This window comes from Protopterus annectens, chromosome 10.part0 (assembly GCF_019279795.1).
Source record: "Protopterus annectens isolate FY-2018-M chromosome 10.part0, PAN1.0, whole genome shotgun sequence".
Taxonomy (NCBI): Eukaryota; Metazoa; Chordata; order Ceratodontiformes; family Protopteridae; genus Protopterus; species Protopterus annectens.
Genome location: NC_056744.1, coordinates 462,254,871 through 462,282,161, shown reverse-complemented (window position 1 = coordinate 462,282,161; position 27,291 = coordinate 462,254,871). Strand labels below are relative to the sequence as shown.

Sequence of the window (27,291 nt, the reverse complement as noted above, 5' to 3'; positions counted from 1 at the left end):
TAATATTTTCCAGTATGTTTAGAAATGTGTAGTGAGAATCTTGGGGCATGGTGGAGGATCTGTATCAAGCTACAATTTGGATTGCAGTCTTACCTAGTGTTAGTTGCACCTAGAGAATTTCAGACAGTAGCCTGGTGGTGTGAATATCCTTGGTGAATATGGACACTCCTCCACCTTTAGTGTTTCGGTCCTGGTTTGGTGGCCGAAAAGTGTGGTAAGAGTTGTAGCCTGGTATTGCAGGGGTGCTCTCGGAAGCCTTGAACCAGGTCTCAGTTACTGCACAGATATCGATGTTCTCCATTTTTAGGAGTGCCTCGAGAGAGTGCATTTTGAGGTTTAGACTTCTAGCATTGAGTAGCATTACCTTCAGATTTTGCATGCTTGTACCTGTTACAGTGGTGGTATTGACCTTTGAACTTTGCCTAAAAAAGGCACTATAGCGGTGGCAAGAGCCTTAGCCAGTAACCAGTGTAAACAGTGTAAGTGCACACAATGCATTAACTGGAGCTAACATAGTCTGTCAATTGAGATCTGAGGGTCAAGACTACAAGCAATTAATGAGCTTCAATCTGTAGCCTGTGTTTGGTTCTCTTAGTTTCCACTTACATATGTGGGATCCTGAGTCCCTAATTACTCTACTTCCCATTTTCTACCACATTCTCAGTGAAGCAGATTTTTTTCAGGTCAAAACAGAAGAAGTGTTTTGTGTTTATGACTGGGTACATGACATTTTTTCATATGAACTTGACCAAATGTCAATATGCATTTGGTCCAATAGGAGTAGGTGCAGAAGAAATGCCTCTTTCTCGTAGGTCCAGAAACCTTGTTGACTTTAATGCTAAAGGATGTGCAGAGTGCAAACTCCCTGGAAAAAAGGGGGGTGCTCTAACATAACAAGAACACTTCTTTCAAAATTTTCTGGCTAAGTTTTATGATCACACTAGAGTAGAATTAAAAAAACAAAAATTGCCATGTGCCCCTGCATCTAAGCCCTAAATTTAAGTTTTATTTATCATGCCTGCAGGAAGACTTGATCACTGGGTCCATTTTCACCCACTACCCACAGAACTACTAAAAGTAAAACAATTCACATAGAACAGTAATTAGCATAACAAACTCTTTCAAATGCCTTTCAATAAAAATGTTAATACATACACACACAAACACACACACACACACACATATATATATATATATATATATATATATATATATATATATATATATATATATATATATATAAAGTAGATAGTGTTTTCTTTGCTGCTACTTAGAACAGTAAACTATACCATAACAGATTTGACAATTCATTTAGTTGTTAATTAAGTAAACCTACTAAGTATAAGTGTCTCTTTTCAAGGACAGTCTGATAAGACTGTCTGATTATGTGATTTGCTCAGAGTCAGAGAATGAAATTGCCTACTGAATGATCAAACCCAGTACTAAAGGATGAAGCTTATAGCTCTAAAGTTGTCTGCTAAAGTGCTAGCAGCAATGCAGCTTAATATAACCCACATTTATTAACTCCTTTGTGTGAAAATTACTACATAATTCATATAACTTAGATATTCAGGTGGCATCAAATAAGACTCGTTTTAATATATAGGTACGATTATGCTATGATGCTCATATCTGCCATACCTCTCAGCTGTCCTTGCGTTTTGCAGAATATCCAAGATTTTGCCTCATATTTTTGCCCTGTTCCCCCTAAATGTTTGATTTTTCTGGTAAATTACTGATGATTACAATCAGTCAACAATGCCAGTAATTAAGAGTTCCACGTTTTTTATTGTTCAGAAAATGCATGTTGATGCAAAAACCTGTTGCTCTATTCACTTTTTAAATTATTTTCTGCTAGTAATATTTAAAATTCACACACCTTTGTTCCCTTCCTTTTGTTTTTGGCTTTTTTAAACTTCTTGAGCAAAGACGTTGTGTGGTATGCATATGGGATCACACAACCTTGAGTAGTCTGTTGCAGTAAGCTGAATTCCCTTCTACATGTACACTTACCTTCTACAAGAATGAATTTTAAGAGCAGTGCACAAAGTAGAGAATAACATTATACATGCAATGAATAAAGCATTGAATTACTAGAATGGACGATACCTGGAGCCCTGGGAGGGCCAAGTGCTGTTGTCAATCTGTTAGCAATCGCTGAAATGGGTCTTGAAGAAATATGGCCAATGAGTTTTGTGTCAACTAAAAATTGCTTGACCATTTGCCTTGCACACACATAACTACATGTGTATTGTGTATATGGATTACTCTTACCTTTGAGGTAGTGGGTTATTTATTTGGAGATTTCTAGTTTTGTATTTATTTTTTAGTGCTTTGTACACATTTCTGGATCATGCCATTAGTGCAGGTAAGGGTGATTTTTCATTTTCTGCACTGTTGTGATATTGTGATGTTAGTGTATATATAAGTATCAGGGAGTGTGGGGGAACACATGGGGTTGAAGAAGGGTTTGCACTTTTTTTTTTTGTAACTTTGACAGATCTGGACTTTATGTTTGTTTTCAGTGTTTCAGTTCCCTATCATTTTAATATTTTGTCATAAATTCATGTATATGTAAATGTAGTGTGTGTGTGTGTGTGTGTGTGTGTGTGTGTGTGTGTGTGTGTGTGTGTGTGTGTGTGTGTGTGTGTGTCTATGTACAGGCTCTGTGAAGAACTGCTTTACTTACCAGATTAACAAATAAGTAAAATAGATGGGATAAAAGGAACTGTTCTCAGACTGAAGGTTTTAGAAGATCTTAGAACTGTGTTGACTGAATAGTCTAGGCTTTCATTGATGCAAACACTGTCTTCAGTGTTAGAAGTTTGAAGGTGAGGATGACTGTTTCAAGAAGTGAGGTGCATCTGTATTAATGAGGCATTTGACTTTTACAAAAGGTCATGCTGGAAACTGGGAGAGGGTGAGGCATAGCAATATATATTTTTTAAGGAACATTTCCAAACACTTGCTGTTGATTTGACCTCTGCATTTAGAAGTTGTATCCTTTACAACCCATTCTGCCTTTCATTTTATTGTATTACTTCACAGCTTCCCTTTAGTGACTTTGTAAGCTCAAATAATATATTCATTCTTCTTTCTTTCCCCACACTTACAACCCCATCCTATATTTTATTTATTTTATTTTATTTTACATTTGTTTACCGGGTTAGTCTGACTGGATACATATCCCTTTTCAGCAGAGACCCGGGGAGAAAAGCTCCACAATTAAATAGAACAAACAATACATAGTCTAAGATCAGAAACATTCAAAATACAGATAGATTGAATACAAGTATATTCTATTAAATTCCACAATTACAATGTTGAGTAGATACCCAAATATTTAGATAGGTTGAGAAGTAAAGAGGTTTGCGCTTTTAAGCACAAGGGAGAAGGCTATATCTACATAGACAAGTCGAATCTATGGTTATAGGAGAGGGCAGTCAAAGAGAAGAGGACGTGTATAGAGAATAAGTTTAAGTGAAACCAGTGAGATTTGGGTGAGGAAGTCCTATAGATAATAAAGAGTGGGTTGTAGGGAGCTATAGGGTTAGTCAGGATTGTCACAAGGGCATAGCCAGTGTGCCTTAAGAAATGACTTGAGACTAGTTTTAAAATGGCTGAGTGAGGTTGTTAGTCTAAGGTTATTGGGAAGGGAATTCCATAGCCTTCCAATAGAATTGGCATAGAGAGCATCACCTCCCAAGTTATTTGATTTCATGGTTTGTACCAGGACACTGTTAGAAGATCGGAGGCAGTTAAGGTTGGAGTAAGGGGTCAGGAGTTTGTTCAGAGAGGGTTTTTTTTCTGGTTCCTTAATTATTTTAAATGCTTCCGTAAGTTGGTTAAATTTTAGAAGATTCGGTAATTCTAACCATTCAAGCTTCTTTAGGTTGAGACAGTGATGAGTACGGTAAGGAGACCCAGTCACAAATTTAGCGATATGGTTATAAGCAACTGAGAGTTTGTTGAGCTCATTTTTATTGAGGAAGGATAGGACCGGGGAAGCATACAGTAGAGTGGAAAGAAGGTGAGTTTGCGCTATAGTTAATTTGGTATAAGGAGTTAGAAAGTTCTTAATTCTGTACATAGAACCTAGTTTCTTATTAACTGTCTTAATAGTTTGAGTAATGTGAACATCAAATTTAAGCTTGTGATCAATAGTAACACCTAGTAGTTTAGTGTTGGTGACAGGTTCAATGATGGTGCCATTAATGGATTGAACATGAAAGATCTTATTATTAGAATGAGGCGGGTATTGGCCTGAGGGGATTCCTGCGGTGGGGAAGATTAGAAGTAGCTTAGTTTTTATGGGATTCAGTATGAGTTTCCGTTCCGAAAACCATTTTTCCACTGCCGCGAAGCAGTGTTGGGTGGCTATTTGGAGATTATGGAGGGAGACATCAGAACAAATTAGGGTGGAGTCATCTGCATATTGGATGCAGGTGGCCTTGGGGATGACTGAGTGGAGGTCGTTTATGAATACAGAGAAGAGAAGGGGACCAAGTATAGAGCCTTGGGGAACTCCTATGGTATTTGGTAGCAAGAGGGATAGTTTGCTTTGCCACTGGACTGCTTGTTGTCTACCAGAAAGGTAAGCATCAAACCACCGTAGGGCTAGGTTATCAAGGTGAAGGGATTTAAGGGTGTGGAGCAATAGTTGGTGATTGACCATGTCAAAGGCTTTTGACAAGTCAAGAAAGAGAGCAGAAGTTATAAATTTGTTGTTCCGATTGTTATTTACTGAATCCACAAAGGAAAGGAGGGCAGTGGTAGTGCTATGATGAGGGCGAAACCCATGTTGGGTTTTAGAGAGAAGATTGTTAAGGGTGAGGTAGTGTAGGAGTTGCTTGTGAGCCCACCTTTCCATAATTTTAGCTATGGGTGACAAAATTGCTATAGGTCTATAGTTCGATGTTTCCGTAGAGCGGCCTCCTTTGTGAAGTGGGATGACATATGATATTTTCCAGATTGAGGGGATGGTGGCCTCTGTAATGGTTCTATTAATCAGGATTGAGATGGGATAGGCTATAACATCAGCTGCTAATTGTAGGTATTCGGCTGGGAGACGATCAGCCGATAGGGTGGATGGTTTGAGTTTCTTTAATAGAGTTCTAATATAGGAGGTGGATATAGGTTGAAGACTAAAGGCAGGTAGATTTTTGCCAATAGGACTGGCTAAGGAGGTGGAAGTAGTAGGTAACTGACTGGCTAGTGCCTGAACGGTCTCAGTGAAGAAAGAGTTAAATGAGTTAGCTATTACTTCAGGATCTTTACCTATAAGTTTTTCAGGGGTAGTTGATTTCCCAGAATAACGAAGGTTATTAAAACATGCCCAAAACTTCTTTGGGTTATTTTGGTGTTTGTCTTGGAGATGACAGAAGTAATTCTTTTTATCCCGGGTAGTATCTGTTTTTGTAGAATTTCTGAGCTGCTGAAATTTGATACGATCTAGGGGTTCTTTGGTGGTATGCCATTTTAACCAGGCCTGGTCTCTGAGCTTAATTTTAGATCTGGTGTCTTTAGTTAGCCAAGGTGCAGTTTGGACTTTGGCTCTGATGGATCGGTTGGGTGCATGAGAGTCCAGTATATTTAGGAATGTATCGTTAAAGTATGTAACACTCTCATCTATGGGGAGTGTTTTTAGCATGGACCAGTTACAGGATTTAAGTTCTGCTAGGAATTGTTCAAGAACAAATTTCTTCTTGTTTCTAACTACTTTATATATGGGAAGGTTTGTTCAAGATCAATTTATGCTTTATGATGAAGGTGGTAAGGTGGTCACTAAGATCATTGGGGAAGGTACCCGTGGTATAATTAGGTGTGTCTTTATTTGTAAGAATCCAGTCGATAATACTTTCTTTTTGTTGAGAGTTACCTATTCTTGTGGGAGATATTATATTTTGGGAGAAACCATATAGGTTGATGGGTAGGGGATTCATCTGGTCAGAGTATTGGGACCAGTCAAGGTTAAAGTCTCCTAGGACAATTGTTTCCTGGGGGTAGTTTGAGGTAAGCCAGCTTAGTGTGAGCTCCACGGTTTCTAAATTTTTCCCTGGTGGGATATAGACTACAATTAGATTGATACACTTTTGGTTATTTAGGCATATTTTTAGGGCAATTAGTTCAATATTAGAGACCTTGGGGGGTTGTGTTGGGTTCATAATGATATTCAGTGTATTTCTAAACATTACTGCTATACCGCCACCTTTTTTTTTCTCTCGATCAACCCTAAGTATATTGTAGCTAGGTGGAAGAATTTCTTCATCCTTAGTGGATGGTTTGAGCCATGTTTCAGATAGACACATGATGTCTGGGAGATGTGTGGCTATCATAGCGTGTAGATTATGTATCTTGTTATTTATACTTCTTAGGTTAAGATGGAAGATGAGGAGAGAGCTAGAGGATCTATGAGTTAACATAGGGGTGACGGGGTCTTAGACTGTGGATGGGCCTGGGTTAGGGTGAATATCTCCATCTTTAGTAATACTTGCTTTCAGGTGGTCTAAGAGACGTAGTAGTTTACTAAGTATCTTCAGACTAGATTTTGTAATGGTTACTTTAGGATAACGTTGGGTGAGATACATACTTTTGGGGCGTGATGTTGTCGTGGGGCAGTTAGAAGGAGAGATTAGATTCAAGGGAGGAGTTAGATGATTACTGGTGTGACCATTTGGGAAGTGAATACCCAGTAGGGTTTGGTTCTCATACCATGATAAGAGATAAGGAATCAGTAGGAGAAAAACTAGTGGTGGGATGATAGAGTTCATTATTTTGCCAGTCTAGTAGTCAAGGCTGATTAATTTTATATGTGGGGTTAGGAGGGCCAGCTAGTTAATTGGTAATTAGCTAGAATTATGGGAGGAGATAGGCTAACCGCAGGGGGGCTATGATTGGTTCAGGGGTTGAGTGGGATGGGATTATGACCTAATAAATGTGGATATAGCGGGGGCGGGTGGGATATGGGGGCAGGGTAGGGAGCGGAGCGAGCCCGAGCGTAGCGAGGGCGAAGCGGAGCGGGGAAACACCAGTCAGGAGTTTGCAGGGTCCTAAAGTCCAGCTACCTGTAAGTAGAGAATACAGCTATTGTGCACTGTTATCTTTTAAAACTTAGCACCTAATTTTGTGTACTCTTGGTATAATTAGGCTAGGTTTGTCTGCAACTTCATTGGCTTAACAATACCTAACTTTAGGAATAAAAGTAGTGGATTTTAAGTAACTTGTTAGGAATAAGTTGTATGGACAGGAGCTACCAGATTAAGTGAAAGGTACTGTTTTGTCCCTGCCTACAAGACGCTTTACAATACTACTAAATTTTAATAGGGTATCCTTTTACCCTATTTACGTGGGAAGTAGTTGGCTGACACTGTAGTACTTGTAGCCTGCTTGTGCATTCGCACCATAGGAGCAGTCCCTCTGCGTATGTTTGGGACCCACGCGGTTGTAGTTAAGGGGGCTATCTATGGTAAGATAGGAAACAAAGATTAATATCAGGATAGTATACTACTCTAGTTTAGTAAAGCTTATGGCCTATACATTTAAATTCTTGTAGTCAGGGATACTCTTAAAGAAAGGATTGATATCAAAGTTCAGTACCAAACAAAAATGGTTTTCATGTCCTTAATATATTATGTATAAGGGAAAACAACATTAAATTCAATTAGAGATATAAGCCAAGATATGCACCAGTCAATCTTAATATAAAGCAAGTTAAAGATAAAGCTATAGCTTTGCTGGTTGAGTAGTTTAAAACACTACTAGAGGCAGAAGCACGTGCTGCGTTAATCAGATTCCCCAGGCAATACACTAGTAGATATAATTCTACACATACAAGCATATAAAACAAGAGTCGCTAAAACACACATTCCCCACAGCAAACTGGCTATCAGCTAGATTAATCGACTAAGCAACAGTGGTTTTACACAGTGATATACCATATACATTTAAGAGAACAGCAATGCTAACTTTAAATATCAGTTTCATTACTTAGACTGGTAATATCTTAGAGTGAAATGCTGTCGCCTCGTGTTAAACTGCTTATTACTTAACATAAAATGCTGTCGCCAAGACCATCTAAACGACTAAAACAACAGTGGATTAACACAGGGATTTATAGCATAAATGTGAGAGAACAGCAATGCCAACTTCGTATATCACTTTCGTTACTAGAGCTGCTTAATTCTTAGAGTAAATTGCTGTTGCCTAGAGTTGAGCAGCTTACAATTTAAAAATAAAATATAATGCAGTCGCCTAGACCTTAGAACAATTACATTACAGGTGATGCTTGAAAACAATGTAGAAAGGCAGTAGAAACGCTGTCGTTAGCGTTAACGCTTGAGTCACCTTATTGAATATTGTAACAGTTAAGAATGAACAGTTTCTAGTTGCGCTTACAGATATGTTCCAGCTTCGGTTCTGTAGGACAGAAAATACAGGTTTCTCAGGAAGATAGCGTGTCTTGAGGCAGGATCAGGCAACCGAGCAGGGGATCACACAACAGTACCCTTCTGTTTGGTGTAGTATTTTAAAAAATGGCGGCAGGACTGATAGGAACTAAGAAAACTCTCTGACGTCAGGAGATACACCAGTCAGGAGTTTGCAGGGTCCTAAAGTCCAGCTACCTGTAAGTAGAGAATACAGCTATTGTGCACTGTTATCTTTTAAAACTTAGCACCTAATTTTGTGTACTCTTGGTATAATTAGGCTAGGTTTGTCTGCAACTTCATTGGCTTAACAATACCTAACTTTAGGAATAAAAGTAGTGGATTTTAAGTAACTTGTTAGGAATAAGTTGTATGGACAGGAGCTACCAGATTAAGTGAAAGGTACTGTTTTGTCCCTGCCTACAAGACGCTTTACAATACTACTAAATTTTAATAGGGTATCCTTTTACCCTATTTACGTGGGAAGTAGTTGGCTGACACTGTAGTACTTGTAGCCTGCTTGTGCATTCGCACCATAGGAGCAGTCCCTCTGCGTATGTTTGGGACCCACGCGGTTGTAGTTAAGGGGGCTATCCTATTTACGTGGGAAGTAGTTGGCTGACACCGTAGTACTTGTAGCCTGCTTGTGCATTCGCACCATAGGAGCAGTCCCTCTGAGTATGTTTGGGACCCACGCGGTTGTAGTTAAGGGGGCTATCCTATTTACGTGGGAAGTAGTTGGCTGACACTGTAGTACTTGTAGCCTGCTTGTGCATTCGCACCATAGGAGCAGTCCCTCTGCGTATGTTTGGGACCCACGCGGTTGTAGTTAAGGGGGCTATCCTATTTACGTAGGAAGTAGTTGGCTGTCTTTTCTGTCTTTTCTGTCAATTTTCTGTCTTAACATATCCTTTCTTCCTTTTCTTTAATGATCTTAGTTGTTTTGTTCTAAATCCTTTCCAAACTCTTGATGTTCTTTGTGTTTCACTGTTGCAGTCATCACATTTGGGTTATCTGCCTGCAGGTAGCCCTCAGCCAGCCTGAATACCAGAGTCTTCGGATTTCTGCATCGGATGCTGTCTCTTCTTCCATGACGTCAGGTTGTCAGGGGTATAAAACATGCAGCTGACGCCATTACATCAGTCTTTCTTGCTGTGCTGTGCCTGAAGCAGAAGCAGTTCAAAAGTGCCGGTCGGCCATCTCCTGAAATTTTCGTTTTCAAGTTTCAGAACCAAAGTCTTCAAAAAAGATAAGTACCCCGTTCCGGATCCTTTTTCTTGCTCTAACCGATGTCAGTGAAAGCTAATAATTGTCTTACCTGTGGAAAGCAAATACCTCATAGAGATTTTCATTCGTACTGCATTCCCTGTTTAGGCCTAGACCACGACGTCCCTCGCTGTCGGTTTTGTGCCTTGTTCAACGCCCAAATTATTTGTCATCGGGCAATTTTTGCAGCCAATTACTTTCGTACTCGATCTGTGTACTCCAAAATGGCTTTGTTAAGCCCATGCAGATGGACAATACAGTTACAACTGCTGAATCCTACACAAATGCACTCTATAAGCACTTAACGAGTGCATGGATCATGCTATCCCAAACAGAACCAAGATGCTATCCTTCAAAAAAAGGAAACCAATCTGGTGGTCCCCTGCCATAAACAAACTGTACAACAGAAAGAAGAAACTGTTGCAAAAGAGAGTAAAATCCCATGAGTGGAGGAGCTCCCTGGTCAGCCTCAGTAAGAAGCTGAGATCCCTTATAAGATCCTCCAAAGCTAGCTACGAAAACAAAATCACCACTAAATCCAAGGACAACCATAAAGCATTCTATAGCTATGTCAAGAATCTAGATGGCAACATCCAGATCTGCTCTGAGTTACAGCACAAAGGCACGAAAATTACAGAGCCAACTGATATTGCCAACATCCTGGCAGATCGGGTCAGTGCTACCTTTACCCCCCCCCCCTAAAGGGCCCATATCTATACAGGAAGAATGCAGAGTCCCTGAAATCACAACTACGCAGGTAAAAGCTGCACTCTCTAAAGCCAAAAACACAGCATCCATGGGACTGGACAACATCCCAGGCTGTGTTTTACACGAACTTCAGAATGAACCGGCTCCCCACTTAAGTACCATGTTTAATAATAGCCTCACATCAGGCTTTGTGCCCACTGAATGGCGCACAGCAGCAGTTATCCCACTCCACAAAGGGGGAGCCACCACTGATCCCGGGAACTATCGACCTATTAGCCTGACGAGCCTGATCTGCAAGGCCATGGAACATATCATCATGGAACTCATAAACAAAGACATTGGTAACCTCCAATCTCTGGATCCCACCCAGTTCGGGTTTGTGAAAGGCAGATCATGCCTCCTGAACCTGATCGACTTCTTTGAGGCAGTCACCAAAGCCGTGGATGAGGATAAGGTGGTTCACAGAGCCTATCTTGACCTCGCCAAGGCTTTCGACACCATCCCCCATTCTGGAATTATAGCTAAACTCACTAAACTAGGTATAAATCCCTATGTCACAAGATGGGTTGCCAACTGGCTCACTGACAGAACCCACACTGTAAAAGTTGCAGACTCCAAATCTGACCTCAAGGCAGTGACAAGTGGAGTGCCACAGGGTTCCGTCCTGGGACCTCTCCTGTTTGGTATCTACTTCTCTGAAGTACAGGCTAACACAGAAGGCCTCTGGCTGACGAAGTTCGCAGATGACTGCAAAGTAGGAGCCATAGTCAAGTCCCCAAATGATGTGGACATCTTACAGAAGGGCCTCACTGAGACAGATGCCTGGTGTCAGAGCCATGGCCTCAGGCTCAATGCCAAAAAGTGCAGTGTCATCCCCTTTGGTAAAAACTCTGTACCCATGAACTACCACATAGGCAGCAATCTACTTAACACCGAATGTGTGATAAGAGACCTTGGGACCCAGGTGGACAGTAGTCTCTCCTTTGATAGTCACATTGCCACAGTAGTCAGGAAGTCCTTCTATGTGGCACACCTCATCATAAAAGGGTTCTCATCCAGGAAAAAAGGGGTCATTGTTCCCCTCTACTCGTCACTCATTAGACCCATTATAGAGTACAACGCCCCTTTTGGAATGTACCTCACAAGACATCTTCAGCAGCTGGAAAGGCCATAGAAGTACCTCACAAAGAGGATTACTGGCCTCAAACAACTGCCCTACACTGACCGCCTCAAAAAACTCCAGCTTTACTCCGTAGAATATCGCCTACTCCGAGGTGATCTCTGCCTAACATATAAAGCTGTGTCAAACCCAGAGCTGTTGGACATGCTACACCTAAAGAAATCCCAATCCCTCCAAGCTACACGCTCTAGGGACCTAAACCTTGTCACCACAATAAACAGGACGCACTGGAGGGATAGATTCCTGTCCAGGAGACTTCCTATACTCTGGAACAAGCTACCCATCTCTGTCAAGCAAAGTTCTTCATTAGCACTCTTCAAGAAAAATCTTGATGAGTGGATGGGAAATAGGAAATACACCCCGGGGATCACTTCTGTCTCTCTGCTGGACAGTGGCACAGGAAAATAACTTTCTTGGGTGGTGTAGGCTATGGTACCTTGTTGGCTAGGCTTATGTAGGCCCTTGGGCCGATAGCCTAGTACCTACCTATGAACCTATCTGACTACCGATCTTCCGAAAAAATGTAAGGATAAAGACAGAGACAGACTGCATAGATCCAAAACTGCCGACGGCGCTTCTGTTAAACTAGTCACCAGTCCATCGGTACTCAGTGAGGCGCTTTCGCAGCCCCTGATACCCGCTACTAAAGATTTGCAGGCCTTTACTGAGACCCATTAAGAGTCTGGTATGCCGCGAGATGCTTCTTCGACTATGGAACCTACTGATGTCTCAACCTTGGATGGGTCCAGAGCCGCTGTGCAGGCACCGGCTTCTGAGGGTGTATTCAGGCCTACAGACATTCATATTAAACCGATGCCATCGTTTTCATCCAGGTACAAAAACTTGCACTACGCCTAGAAAACCGAAGACCAAACTGCAGGCTCAGGCCCATATTCCTCAAAAATAAATGCTTAGAATGGCTGAAGACCTTATTACCTTAATTAGGGGAAGCCAGCCTTCCCATCTAAGAGACCTAGAACTGATTTTCTTTCTGATTCTTCTGATCAGGAATATGATATTTCTACTCCTTCTGATTACCACGATTTGCCCTTATCTACTTATGATTATTCTGATGCAGAGGATTCCATTCTCTCGGCTTCCCCTCCAGAAGATCTTTCTTTCGGTGAAACCTTGCATACTCTTAGGGAGCATTTCCGCTGGGAAAGCCAGGATTACTCTGAGTCCAAAAAGAGACTTAGGGAATTCTTACTCCTGCCTCAACACAGGCCTTTAGCTATCTCTCCTGTTCTGGACATTGTAGATGATGCTTTCTTGGAATCTAGCCTTACACCAGACACTTTACCTCCAGCTCCCAGAAAACCTGATAGGTACTACAGAGTACCTGACTCTCAGAAGTTCCTCTTCAAGAATCCTTCTGCGGATCCAGAGACCATTTCCCAAGGACCAAAAGGTATTAAGGCTACTGCTGCCAAAAAATCCTACCCCTTCTGATAGAGATTCTAGAGCCTTAGACAGATGGGGTAAGAAGGTATACACTTCTGCTACTTTGGCTCTGGTCTGTACTTAGAAGGCATGCTTGGTTTAAGGAACAAAACTTGCCAGATCATGTTAAAGCTAAGTTACTAGATGCTCCCTTAAACCGAGACCACCTTTTTGGCAACAAAGCAGAAGTCCTCAAAAGGATGGAGGAAAAAGCTAAATCTATGCAAAGTGTTAAAGATTTCTTACAGGTACAGCCTCCCAGATTCAGTAGGCATTGGCCTTCAAAGAACTGGTCCTTTCCAGTCCCTTCCAGGCCTTCTCAGTCCAAACCCAGGAACAACAGACCACCCAGACTATAGTCTCAGGCTACGCACAGACCTAAGCAGTGGAGGGCTCCCATTTCCAAAGCAGGGAGTAGTAAGCCACCCCCCTACGGAAAAATGGCACAATGACTTAACCTTAACCATTCCAAGCCCTGCTTAACTACCTGCTCCCTTAGGAGGAAAACTCGCCCTGCATGCAAAAAACTGGGAACTCATTACACAGGACAAATGGGTTTTGAACATAGTCTCCCAAGGATACAGATTCCACTTCCACACACTACCAACCCCAAATGGTTGGCCAGACCTACCCCCAAATCAATGGGCGGAGGCCCAACAGCAGGTTCTCTATCTTCTCAGTATCAGGGCTATTCAACCTGTCCCAGCAGAGCAAAGGGGACAAGGTTTTTATTCAAGACTTTTTCTGGTGCCCAGAAAAGACAACTCCTGGTGTCCTATCCTGGACCTCTCTATTCTCAACACCTTTCTGGTAGTTCCAAAATTCAAAATGCTAACTCTTCAACATCTTCTTCCTATGTTAGCCAAGGATGCCTGGCTGGCAACCCAAGACTTAAAAGAAGCTTACCTGCACATCCCAGTAAGGGAATGTTGCAGGAAATACCTAAGCTTCAGGGCAGGCTCCATGCACTATCAGTTCTCTGCACTTCCCTTTGGCTTATCTACTGCACCCAGGGTATTCACAAAGTGTCTAGCTCCAGCCATTGCATTTTGCAGGCAGAGAAATATTCAAATTTACCCAAACTTGGATGATTATCTGATTCAGGCAGAAAGCCAGGACTTACTATTACAACACCTGGCATTCGTAAAGAAACTTCTAACCTCACTGGGGTACACCATCAATGAAAAGAAATCTCACCTAGTACCCTGCCAACAGATTGTATTCCTGGGAGCAAGCTTGAACACAACTTCTCAGATAGCATTCCTCACTCCAGAGAAACAAGTTTATTTGACAACCTACTTCAAATTATTGGCCACAAAACCAAAGCTGTCTGCAAGGAAAATACTGCAAGCCCTGGGGTTCATGGCCTCTTGCATTCTACTAATTCCATATGCAAGACTGCATATGAGGAAACTCCAGTGGTATCTAAAAAGCCTATGGTGTCAACATTCTCAGGACCTGGAAACAATGATTTCTATCATTCCTTGTATGAAGACAGAGTTCCTTTGGTGGGCAGAGGCCTGCTACCACAACAAGGGACTCCCTTTCACCCTACCCCCTGCCACCCAAACCCTAACAACAGACGCGTCAGACTATGCATGGGGGGCTCACATGTCAGGGCAGTACATTCAGGGCAAATGGAACCCGAGACAGATGCACCTGCATATCAATCAAAAATAAATGTTAGCCGTACAGAATTCTCTACAGCCTTCAAAGACTGTATTCTTCCAGGACACCAATTGGTAAAGACAGACAACACCACAGTTATGTGGTACATAAACAAGCAGGGGGGAACCCACTCATACCCTCTCTGCAGACTAGCCATGGCTCTGTGGAACACAGCCTTGAGCTACCAAGTACACCTACAAGCTCAATTCCTACCAGGCAAACTAAACTCACTGGCAGACAAATTAAGCAGAAATCTCATGGACCCACACAAATGGAAACTAGAACCCAAAATATTCAACCTCTTGAGGAAAAAATGGGAGATTCCAGAGGTAAACCTGTTTCCCTCTCCTCAGAACTACTAATTGAAGAAATTCTGCAAAAGAACTCCCCACAGTCAGGCTTGGAAAGTGGATGCCCTGTCCTTTATCTGGGAAAGCCTCTTGGTTTATGCCTTTCCCCCTCTGCCTCTCCTCTTGAAGGTTCTACTAAAGATCAAACAGGACAAGCCAAAGACAATACTGATTGCACCAGAATGGCCACGCCAGCACTGGTATCCCCTCTTGTGCAGTATGACACTGCTGCAACCATGGCACCTGCTTCAGACCCCTTCCCTGCAGTCCCAGCAGGTGGGCCAGATTCTGCACCCTCAGCTTCAAACCCTGAACCTTGCAGCCTGGCTAATTCCTTGAGCTTTCCTGTAACATCCCTTAGTAAGCAGGTGCTGGATGTCATTCTGGAGGCAAGGAGGCCTAGTACTAGAAAATCCTATCCTGAAAAGTGGAAAAGATACTGTTCCTGGAGCCAGGCTCAGGGGATGGGCACAACGGTGCCCAGCTTACCTCATATTCTACAGCACTTAACAGAAATGCTCCACAAGGGCCTTTCCTTCTCGTCAATTAAAATTCATGTCTCTGCCATTTCAGCACATTATAATACTGAGCCACCCCTCTTCTCTCACCCCTTGCTAAAACAATTACTTAGAGGGGGCCAAAAATTTAAGACCCCATAGGAGAGCTCCCACTCCAGCCTGGGACCTTAAGTTTGTATTGGAAAAGCTCACCTCCCCCCCCTTTGAGCCAGCTGCAACAGCAGAGTTGAAATTCCTTTCTTGGAAAACAGCCTTCCTTCTAGCCATCACTTCAGCAAGAAGAGTGTCTGAATTACAGGCCCTCATGGCAGTGGAACCCTTCATTATCTTCCATGCGGACAGGGTTTCCCTCAGGACTAATCCTTCCTTTATGCCCAAGGTGGTGTCTAGTGTGGCCCTAAATCAGTCCATTCATTTGCCTACTTTTTTCCCTAATCCACAAAACAAAGGTGAATGAATACTGCTCTCTCTGGACGTGCACAGACAACTTAGATTTTACTTGGACAGGACTAAGCCTCCCAGTAAATCTGAACAGCTGCTAGTTGGCTTTGCTGCAGGGGCAGAGGGAAAGGCCATTTCAAAGCAAACCATTTCCAAATGGATAGCCCATTGTATTAATTTCTGCTGCAAGCACCATGGAAAACCTATCCCACAGGGGATAAGATCACATTCCACCAGGGCTGCATCTACCTCTGTGGCTTTTCTCAGAGGAGTCCCTACCAGGGACATCCAAGAAGCTGCTACCTGGAGCTCTGTACATACCTTCACCAAGCATTACCACATGCCTATCTTTTCTAAATCCAGATCTGGATTTGCCACTGCAGTCTTGCAGGGATTAATAGCTGTTCCTAATGTTCTTTAACTTCCTCCTCCCTTCCTTAGCTTTAGGAATCAACCCAAATGTGATGACTGCAACAGTGAAACACGAAGAACATAGTACAGTAGTGTACACTTACCATAAATGTAGATTTTCAAGTGTATTCACTGTTGCAGTCCTGGTTACCCTCCCTCCAGCCCCTTGACTTCTCTTGGCTCTACCTTTCCTTCTTGTTTGGTGTATTTATTTTTTCTGGTGTGTTTGCTTTTTGATGGGGGTGTACCATCCATATAATTGCTTCCTATTGTGGGGGCACCTGACATCTGGGGCAAGAAAACTGATGTAATGGCATCGGCTGCATGTTTTATACCCCTGATGACCTGACGTCATGGAAGAAGAGACAGCATTCGACACAGAAATCTGGAATTCAGACTGGCTGAGGGCTACCTGCAGGCACATAATCCAAATGTGATGACTGCAACAGTGAATACACTCGAACATCTACATTTATGGTAAGTGTACACAACTGTACTTTTCCTTCTCAACTTATGGCACCCTAAACTTGACTACTTCAAATTTAAATGCACTGGTTTTGAGATGTTTATTTAGTTAATGAAATGATAATCCCACCGGACATACCACATGTAAATGTATTCAGTCTCCAAAATGCTCAAGGAATAACAATATAAAACTTAAAAAAACTAAAAAGATGAAGGGTAAGGGAACCTAAAATGTGAAGACAAAAATGATTCATTCATCATGTGTTACTACAATATGTCTTCACTGCTGTCCTCACAGTTTAGTCAAGTAAATGAAAGTTATGTAATTACAATACCTTTAGATTTCCCACAGCTATCCACTTAAACTGCAGGTAGCTGTAGGCAGCGGTAGCTTGGCACCTTTAAGACACTCCCAGGCCGTAAAACCTCTGATGTTCACATCCATTATGCCTGTTGGCTCCCCTACTCTGTAGTTTGCGGTTGTACTTAGAAGCAATTGCATCCTTTTACCATTTAAATACCATAGTTATATCCATCTGGCCTCTGCATTGGGCCTATGAAGGGAGGGGAAATAAGGGTGGGTTTCTTGAAGAGGACAAATGTGGATCATGTATCTCTGTCATTATGGGTGAGTACATAAATTCTGCATATTAACTGATCCAGTCTGTCCCCTTCAACCATAGACCAGAGTATCCAGCGTGAACTTCTTGAGTGCATCAAGACAGAATGCCCCTCACTGTGGTAGCCCCAAAAGTAATCCTTGATGTTGAGATTACATCCATCTTATAGTGTGTTATAAAAGTATCCAGTGAGACCCATGTTACAGCAGCACAGATGTCATCCCTGTGGCTAGGGAAGTAGGCATTACCCTAGCTGGAATGTGGTATGGATTTGTAAGGTAAGGATTTGTTGTATTTTCTGGAACCAAACAGAATGCCAGTCCAAAAATTACCAGGGCAGAGTGACCTTGGAATCTTTTTTTGCCCCATTCTATTGTGAATAAAGGAAACTTAGAGTTGATCAGCCTCCCTAAATATCTTGTTTTCTCTGTAGATAGAAAAATAGTTGACAAGGAACATTTGAATTATGCAATAACACTTGTTCTTTGTCAGAATATTGGGGGAATAACTCTGGAGGGTTAATGTTTTGATTGACATTAGTTTTTGTCACTGCCCATATCATAAAGTTTTGATTTGAACACAAAGAAACTCTGTCTTTATGGAAAGGGATATACAGCAGTCTGGAAGGGATCTCCTTCAGAAGATCAAAAACTCAAAAGACTAAAAATCAAAACATCTAAAACTTAAAATATTGAAAATGTAATTTGTCCTTTCTCCAGTGTTGTGTGATCTTGGAATTGGTGTATATAATTATCAGGGGATGTTTGGGGCGAAGCCCCTACATGAGGAGTGTAGGGGGGGTCTTGCCCCCTGCATTAAAATATTTTTGATATTTTGAGTTTTAGATATTTTGATTTTCAGTCCTTTGAACTTGATCTTCTTACATGGACCCATCTGGAAGATAGAGCTTGGAGTTCTGAAATTCTCCTGGTGGAATTGACTGTCTGAGAGAAATGGGTTTTCCATGATAATAGCAGGAGATCTGTCTGCAGCTGCAGGTTCAAAAGGAAGCTGGAGTGGACTGTTATAAGTGAATGTCTCAGCAGAAAGCCATCTCTGAGAAATGCTCTAGAACCCATTAAAGATGCCAGGGATGAGAAGTTCATTCCCCTGTGAAAATTCAAAATGGCAGTTAAGCAGTATTTGAACGTAAAATAACTACAACCCTGCAATGTCATTAGCCAAGAACTATAACTGCATTTGGATAAGAAATGAGTATGACTCCATCAGTTGCCCAAATAAAAAACTTTGCCCTTTTCTTCTGATAGTTTTTTTTTTTTTTTGAAAGGATGTGAGGATTTGAACAACTGTAACAGAGTAAGACAGACCCCAATCATTACTGGAAAAGAAGAAACCATATTGTTATTTTCAGAGAATGAAGGCCCAAGTGAGTCTTCTTGAACAAGTGAGACAGCACATCTTTGAGATGTCTGAGGAGGCAGAGAAGAGGCTTCCCTAAAAGACAAGGTCAAAGAAGAGGGAACAAAGGCTGTCTGAGCCAAAAGGGGGCTGTGAGAATGACCATGGCCTTGATGTGTTTTGTATTTTTAGTAACTTTATGAGTAGGGAGTATGAGTGAAATGTATATTGAGCACCTGGAGGCCACATACATACCAGAGCATCTTTAGACGTTTACCCCTCTTGCAAAGAGAGCACAACATAACTTCACCCAGTGGCAGAAAAATCATGTTTGTCACCTGTTGACATAATTACCAATTCTGGGGCATCAATAATCATCTGCCAAGCTTGTCTGCTATTGAGCTGTCCTGACCAGGGGTATACATTGCTTTGAAAAAGTGGCAAGATGACATGGCCCATTCCCATATCCACATTTCCTCTTGACAGAAGGTGTAATAGTGAGCCATACACTGCTTGCAGATATTACAAACCACCATCATATTGTCCAAGTGAAATGCAATAGTACCCATAGTAAGGAGATTTTATAAAGCCTGCAGTGTAAGGTGGACAACTCACAACTCTAGGACATGGATATGGAATATGGCCTCCCTAGAGTAGAAGCATCCATTGTGACCATCACTGTGGGGGAAGATGAATGAATGAACAGCCCTGAACAAGAATGTCATGTTGCAGCCACCAATTAAGAAGTGTTTGACAAGATCTGGATAACCATTTTACCATGGATATAGGATCTGATTTCTGATTCCACTAGATGTTGAAAAACATGAATTGATACTTTTTGTAGGGTATCAGAAGTACTGTGACTACCATAAAGTACTAACACTTTTAGGCTCATTGCTGCTATCAGCTGTGGGAATGTCAAAGGAAGACCTATATTGTTATATGTGACTGTAAGCACGTCAGTGCTTGCAAGGTGGCACCGAAAAGAGACGCTTGTGTCCAGGCTGATAAATGGCTAAACTAAAAAAAAAATGTGCAGCCGAATAGTATCTTTGAACCGACAAATGACAGGGCTCAGTTAAACTCAGCTCTTGTATTCAAACACATATTAAACTTTAAACGAAATGCTGTGCAATGCTTAGGAGAATAAAGCATATTTTATAGTTCCTTGAGAAATGGCGAACTCAATCTTTATAGCAATGAGTATCTTTCACACTTGCTCGCTCTTTTGCTGCTTTTCTTTAACCTTTGGCCCAGGCAATGAAGAACCATCATACAGTCATTGGTAAATGGTGCCTTGAAGTTTTTCATAAGAATAATGCCAAAGTCAGTTATAAAGACTCATGGTTGCAGGCTCAGTGGACTAGGTGGACATTGAGGATTGTGATATATTAGCCAAAATGTCAAGGAGAGCTATGTCACATACCCAAGGAATGAAACTGCAGTTTCTCATCCATTCCTTGAGTGTTGATTTAAAGGCAAAAAAAAGCATGTTACTTTGATATGCAGATTTCGAGTCTGTTCAAGAGAATTAGGATGTGTTGGATTAGATATCTGTCACATCAGCCAGATGTCCTGTTTGTATGCAATGAAGTTTGAATTTTTTATGTAGATTTTCAAGGTGCTACTAGTTTTGCAGAGATGAAAAACATCCAGTGTGGGTCTTTCATAGTATGGAAGGTCAAGCAGAGATGACCACTGAGTGCCTTTAAAAGACAGTGTATAATGAGATGGCTTTCAGTCTATATAGGTAGCTTAGGGAGGTTAGTTGAATACTTTTCTTAGGAATCTCTGTGGTCTGTCTAGTTGAACAAGGAGTTTGGGGAGGTACCATCTGAAGAGAACACTGTATTCACTGATAAGCTTAATTAGAGGTGCAATGATAGAAACTAAGGCTTCCTTGCACTGAGAGCAGATGTCCCTGGAAATTAAATGTGTGAGTCAAATACATGACAACTGAAGGACATTTCATGATTTACAGATATGTCCAGATCTATAAAGAATTTGTCATCTTTAAGGGAGTATCCTTGTATGGTACATCTTAGGGAAGTCTGACTTTCCAAATATCACAATACTACATTTTTGGGGACTGAGTTTGAGTTCATGGTCATTACATGAGGTACTTGTTTGGTCATAACAGCAACCAGACTATAGTCATCAGCAAACATATGAAGCTATAAGCCTTTGACTTCTGTTTTCACATAAGAGAAGTAGATGACAAAGAGGATAAGGCCTAGAACTGAGCCTTGTGGGACCCCAGTTGAGACATTTTTGTATGGAGGAGTTACCAACTTTAACTTTATGGGTTTACCAGTGATCCCTTTGGGGAGTCAATGGGTAACATGCATCTCAATATTTAGTTGAATGAGATTGTTTATAATACCCAAATAAGTAATGGTATCAAAGTCTTGGCCAAATCCAGATAAGCATTGTGGATGGACTGATCCTCATCCAGGAGCTCAGTAACCCTTGTAAAGAAATCAGTTGGAATGAGCAGACATGATCTGCCTTTCACAATGCCAAACTGATTTGGATCAAGGGACTGTATGTAGGTCATCTATGCCTTTGTTTATGAGTTCAGTAATGATGAATTCCATGACTTTACCTTTGATACTGGTGAAACTTAAGTGCCTGTAGTTACCAGGATCTGTGGTGAGGCTGCTTTCATGCAGTGGTACTACTATGAGAATTTTCTAAGCCGGTGATATATGACCAGTGGAGACTTAGGTATATTAGTTTTCAGAAACAGCTGAGGTAGACTATATTTAGCACTTAGATTCATAGACTGTTACTAGGCTAACAACCTGGGAGGGGGGGGGGGCTTTCTAAGCCTAGTCACATTTTCCTGAAAGAATGATGATGTCCTATATCCAAATAGGACATTGAGGGCCATGCATTTATAAGCTACCTCTGTCCATAAGGGACATGGGTGCCAGGCCTAATGTAAATTTCCTATTCACCATCCACCTTACTGCTCAACCTGGAAACATCAAAAATCTGGACAAAGCCCATGAAAAATAGGTACAAATCTGTATGCTGATTAATACAAAATTTGCATACATAATTATGTAACCACACCCACTGCAATGGAATTGTGGGATATCAACTTTCAAATGCAAACTGAAGAACAGACTACCAAAATAAGGCCCCAGAGTCCCCCTGGAGCCATTCTAATGCCCCATTACCTGGCTATTTCGCCCCATTTACCATAAATACTAATGTGCATTCTGCTTTAGTTCTATGATGATTATTTGGAGTTTATTTTAAATTTTATAGCACAGACATTAATAGACATCTGCTAAACAAAGCAATACAGTCTCACAATGAAAATAGACTTAGCATGAAAACTTCTCTGCCCTTGAAACTCACATTCATTGAAATAGCATGTTCCTCCTAAATGTACAGATCAAGTTCATAAAAGGGTATCAAATAATGGAAATAAGCTTGTAAAAAGATTCCTTACCCGTAGTTACATATTGTCTGTTCTAACAAAATGTTCTACTTAGAAAAATACTGCTACAATTTTAACGCTTAGTGATGGAGAGGTGTACCATTTGTGTATTCACCCAAGAAGAATAGCCTCTCCAGCCCTTTAGTGCTTGTTCTTGCATGCCTGTATTAAACATAAAACACTCACCCACATCTATCAGTTGCACAGGAATACATATAGAGATGTAGTAGGCAATCAAGTTTAAAGATTACACACACTGACACCCCCCCCACACACACACCCCCCCCACACACACACACACACATATATATATATATATATATATATATATATATATATATATATATATATATATATATATATATATACACACACACACACACACACACACACACACACACACACACACACAGATGGACAGAGAGAGGGATAAAGGGTGTAAATAGGCATTCTTATACTCAAAATAGTACATTTGAGTTGTCTGAGGAATGAGGATCTATTCGAAACTTTATTACTCAAGGAGCACAGAACATTAAATACTTTCTAAAATAAGGTTCACAGTATGCAGCTCAGTAGAACAATGCTTGTTAGGAAATCAGAATGCATTTCTAAAAAATCATAGTTGCATGGTTATAACTGGCAACAGTTGAAAATAATGTGCTAATTTTTTATTATTTGTTATAAGGGGCAGCAATCTGATGGCTGAGTGCATGTTTAAAGTTTGGTGGGTTGTAAGGGGAAGAACATTAGGTTTGAGTACAAATGATACATTTATACACCCCTGGAACATATAGACAGATCCAGGTTACATATTTTACAACTAATGAGGAAGAAATGAGACATTTGAGAATTTTTTTGCACTGTTTTAGTTTGCTCAGATGGCAGTTTGCAATGGAAATAAAATAATTTACTACAACGGTTATACTTGTTCATGCCTCTTGTATGTGAAGCAAGTTAAAACTTGTTCAATTCGACAACCAGCATGCACTAAAATACCCTTCCTCATCACTACAACATATTTATAATATCGTATAAGTTTTGTTTTTTCGTTATTAGATTCCTTTCTGTACTAAGGCAGTTCAGTCACAGTCAGGTATATGCAAATGTTTCTAGTACAGCGCCATTACTGCACAATAATTTAATATAAAACCAATTCAAAAGAACCACTATCCACCACATTAAAATGGTTGTACTAAACCTAATGAACGTTTACTTTTTTCAGCATAATAGCTCAACATTTTCGCGCCTTGCACACCTCTCACTCTTCCTGAAGTAAGAAAGAAATGTACCAAGCTAGCTGCTTACAGTTGGCACACTGCAAAAAGCTGCGAGTATCTGCTAAGGTGGCAATAAAAGGATAATAATGACTCGTGTAATTAATCTATGCTTGAGCTATCCAGACATTAGAAAATTAGCACCACCTTCACCAGTTTAATTTAATAACAAGAAACGAGGGCAGCATTGTCATTGAGACTGATGTGAAATTTTCCATCTTGGATCAGTCCAGGGTACATACAAGTTAGCAGAGAATTGCAGATAGGCTTAATGAACAGTGATCGATAAAAAAAATACAGGAGATGCAGGACAAAATGTTGTAACATTTTTTTACCTGCATTTTAACAATGTAAGCAAATCTCTTGGCAATCTAGCTAGTGACCCACAGTCTTAATTAATTTCTCTTTTGGACTATAGTGTTCCCTGTACCCTTCACAGTCCAGAACAATGCATAAAGGGAGAGATGAAAAGGACAAATGGGTGTGCACACTTCCTCAGAACTATGCTTGCAATATTCCTACCTTATGTATATACTGATACGCTGGCCCGGCAATAATACGTTAAATGGGCATTAGGTATTTCCTAAGCGTGCTACCTGATGCAAACTGGCATGAGGTAGCCAAATATATGCAAGTGAAAAAATTATTTAAAAATAAAATGACTTTTCCCAAAATATGCAAGTATTTCAGCTAACATTTTGAAACACGTGCATAAGTTTCACACACACGCTCCCATATCCAGCCTATTAGTGTTATATAAATTACATATATGTTCAGAAAACACAGGCATGATCCTAAGGAATCAAACTGGTAAATTTCAGTTTATAACAACCAAATCTGTCAAATGTTTATAGTTTTTTCTTTACCTCTGGGACATAAACGTACACTCAAAGACGCACATACAAATTTCCTACAGGCTGCTCAAGGACTGATGTCACCACGCACACCTCCATGTGATGACATCACTCTGAAAAAAAGCTGGAAAAATATTTTTAAAAACAAAAAGCTGGGAAATTCAGAAATTAACGAGTGCCACTCGGGAATCGTGGCACCCCATTATTTGGACCTCAAAAAACAGTAAAAACCAAGAGATTCAGTACGGTTGAGAGGTATGCCATCCACTGGTCTGGGTTGCTCTTAAACTGGGTAATAGACAAACTCAACTTCACATGGATGGGAAGCCTGTTCCATATGAGGGACAGTCTCTGGGACGTGTATCTCTCTCTCCAGAATATTCAGTTTAAGTCAGAAACAAAATTCAGGTCACCAGTATACTGCCAGAGATATCAGCTGGAACCATGAGGCTTATGTTCTTAGTTTTAGACAGTGCAAATAGGACCTATTCTAGGGTAATTTTGGGAATAACGGTGGTTTTGGAGACAGTAGGGAGAATAGGTGAAGAGAAATTGGAGCTGAATTTGTCAAAGAAGATGTTGGCAATGGCTTCAGGACCATTAAAAGTGGTACCATCTGATGTTAATTTAGAGAAGTACAGGATGCTACACCTTGAGTTTCCTTACATAACTAAAGAAGACCTTGTAATCATCTTTGGTACTGATATCAAACTTATGCTTGATGTTAGCCTTTCACTTTTTAATGGTGCAGAATTTTGCCAGTGGTAGTAGGTTGAGGTGGCTAACAGATTAGTCACACTGCAGGCATGACACCAAAATAAAAGCAAAGTGACTTACTTAGGTAAGGTACTTGATCCCAGCATAACAGAAGTACAGGGTAGTTGCAAATTAATTCAATAATAAATAGATACATACCAAAGGATTCAACCATGGTTTGTTCTGAGCTGCATCGTTTGTACTGCACTTGCATCTTACTCTTAGGCATCTTCGCTAGCTTGCTGTCAGAGCCCTGTGCAAGACTGAACTCTATTGCTTTGCTGCCTGGAGTGAAGTTAAAAAATCTCTTTATAAAGAGGATGCAAAAAGAGGTTGTTAGGAGGATAGAAAAATACAGCTCTGAAGACTTCCAATGGACCTCAGAATCTGAACAGGAAGCAGACAAGTAGAGGATATGTTTCAGCCCAGGTTCTAATACCAGCACTGTTGCATACTCTGTCATGGCTCTATGTGGGCCCCATGATATAATAATGTTATACTTAGTCTGGTTGCCCCTGACCATTTCTGCTTGTTTTGGTAAGTAAAAGAAGACCCAGCCCTTACGGCTGCTAGATGTTATGGGAGACTTTTCGAGTAGGTGGTTTATGAAGAGGAAAACAGCATTTTCTCAGCTAAAGCCCCATCTGTTACCAGAGACTTAAGTTTCCCTTGTATAAATGTATAAATTGTATGTCTGTGCAGTGTCTGTCATTTATTTTTCCTGCAGCTGCAAAAAATTCAATAAAAATGGAATGCTACAGAAAATGAGGATCTATCTCATCTAGATTACTGATTGAAAAGTACATTGTAAAATGCATCAGTTTTACACCATTTCTAACATATTCTCTCTTCCTTTGTTGTAACCAGGGACAGCATTATCATCAGTGTCACAAACTGTGCAACAAGCGTCTATGCTGGCTTTGTCATCTTCTCCATCCTAGGGTTCATGGCACATCATTTGGGAGTGAATGTCTCAGATGTGGCAGACCACGGGCCTGGTCTTGCTTTTGTGGCTTATCCAGAGGCTCTAACACTCCTTCCTATCTCTCCACTCTGGTCTGTGCTGTTTTTCTTCATGCTTATTCTGCTTGGTCTTGGAACGCAGGTAAGAAATATTATCAGAAAGCATCACAACTTTAGGTAGCTATAGTATTCCTGCTAGGTGCATCCTGTGGTGTAGTTGTAGATCTAGTCATAGCAATCAGAAGAAGAGTACCTTCCAAATTTGTTCAGGTAGCAGTATTCAGTACAGAAATAAAGTAGCGTAATTGTCCAGTGCACTCCACCAGATGCTGGTAACCTTAAATTCCAAAAAATGACTACTGTCAGTCAGAACAGAGATGTTTTGCTGTCACAGAATGTTGATTAGCTGACACAATAACCACTTCTCAGACAGCTGGGTTAACATGAAGATTAAATGTGCTGTGTTCATAGAATATGTTGCTGTCACTTAAGGAGTGCTAGTTATGACAGTAACAAGCCAGAGTCAATGAGAGATGTGTAATGCATGATAAAAGATGGCAAAGGAATTCCAGCATGCTGGCCCGTCATTTATGTTTCTACATACAACAGTGGTGATTTGGGTTTGCAAGTGGGCGAGAGCTATATGGGGAGGGCACCTATAGATAGATGAATCAAGCATTTAACAATTGCCACTTTTCTTGTGGAGAAAGTTGGACTTAACAGACAGTACCTAAGGGACTTGGCAGTGATTTGGTAAATAACTCTTGGAATGGCATCTTATCAATTCTAGACATGTTTTGAAACAGGTGTTATGCTTCCATGTTATTTCACAACCTGTACCATATTGCAAAGTTAAGATACTTCATTCAGGCATGTGCTTATTCATTTTTTTCTGATTATTATGTCATTCACCCTGATACGTAGTCACCACATGTCTGTGACTGCTGTTAAGTATAATCCCGAATTCTAACGGGATCCTAGGAGTATGCCTTTAGGAGGACTATAAGAGATGATATAGGAGATACAAACTTACATACATACAGATATGTCAAGCATGAGAGTTAATGCCCTTCTAGCCCTCTAATAAACCAAAACATTTTTCCCATAATAAGTGTCCAGGCTGTCCTTAAAAATATCTAAA

At 40.8% G+C, this 27,291-nt stretch overlaps 1 protein-coding gene across 4 annotated transcripts in view; it reads left to right on the top strand.

Moving 5' to 3' along the window:
* Nucleotides 1-27,291, top strand: part of SLC6A9 (solute carrier family 6 member 9) — a 1,267,030-nt gene that overhangs the window by 1,123,148 nt on the left and 116,591 nt on the right. For all 4 annotated transcript variants that reach the window (XM_044085361.1, XM_044085363.1, XM_044085360.1 and 1 more), the window contains one exon: nt 26,055-26,292. In XM_044085361.1, the coding sequence (XP_043941296.1) occupies nt 26,055-26,292 (238 nt within the window). The remainder of the gene's footprint in view (nt 1-26,054; nt 26,293-27,291) is intronic.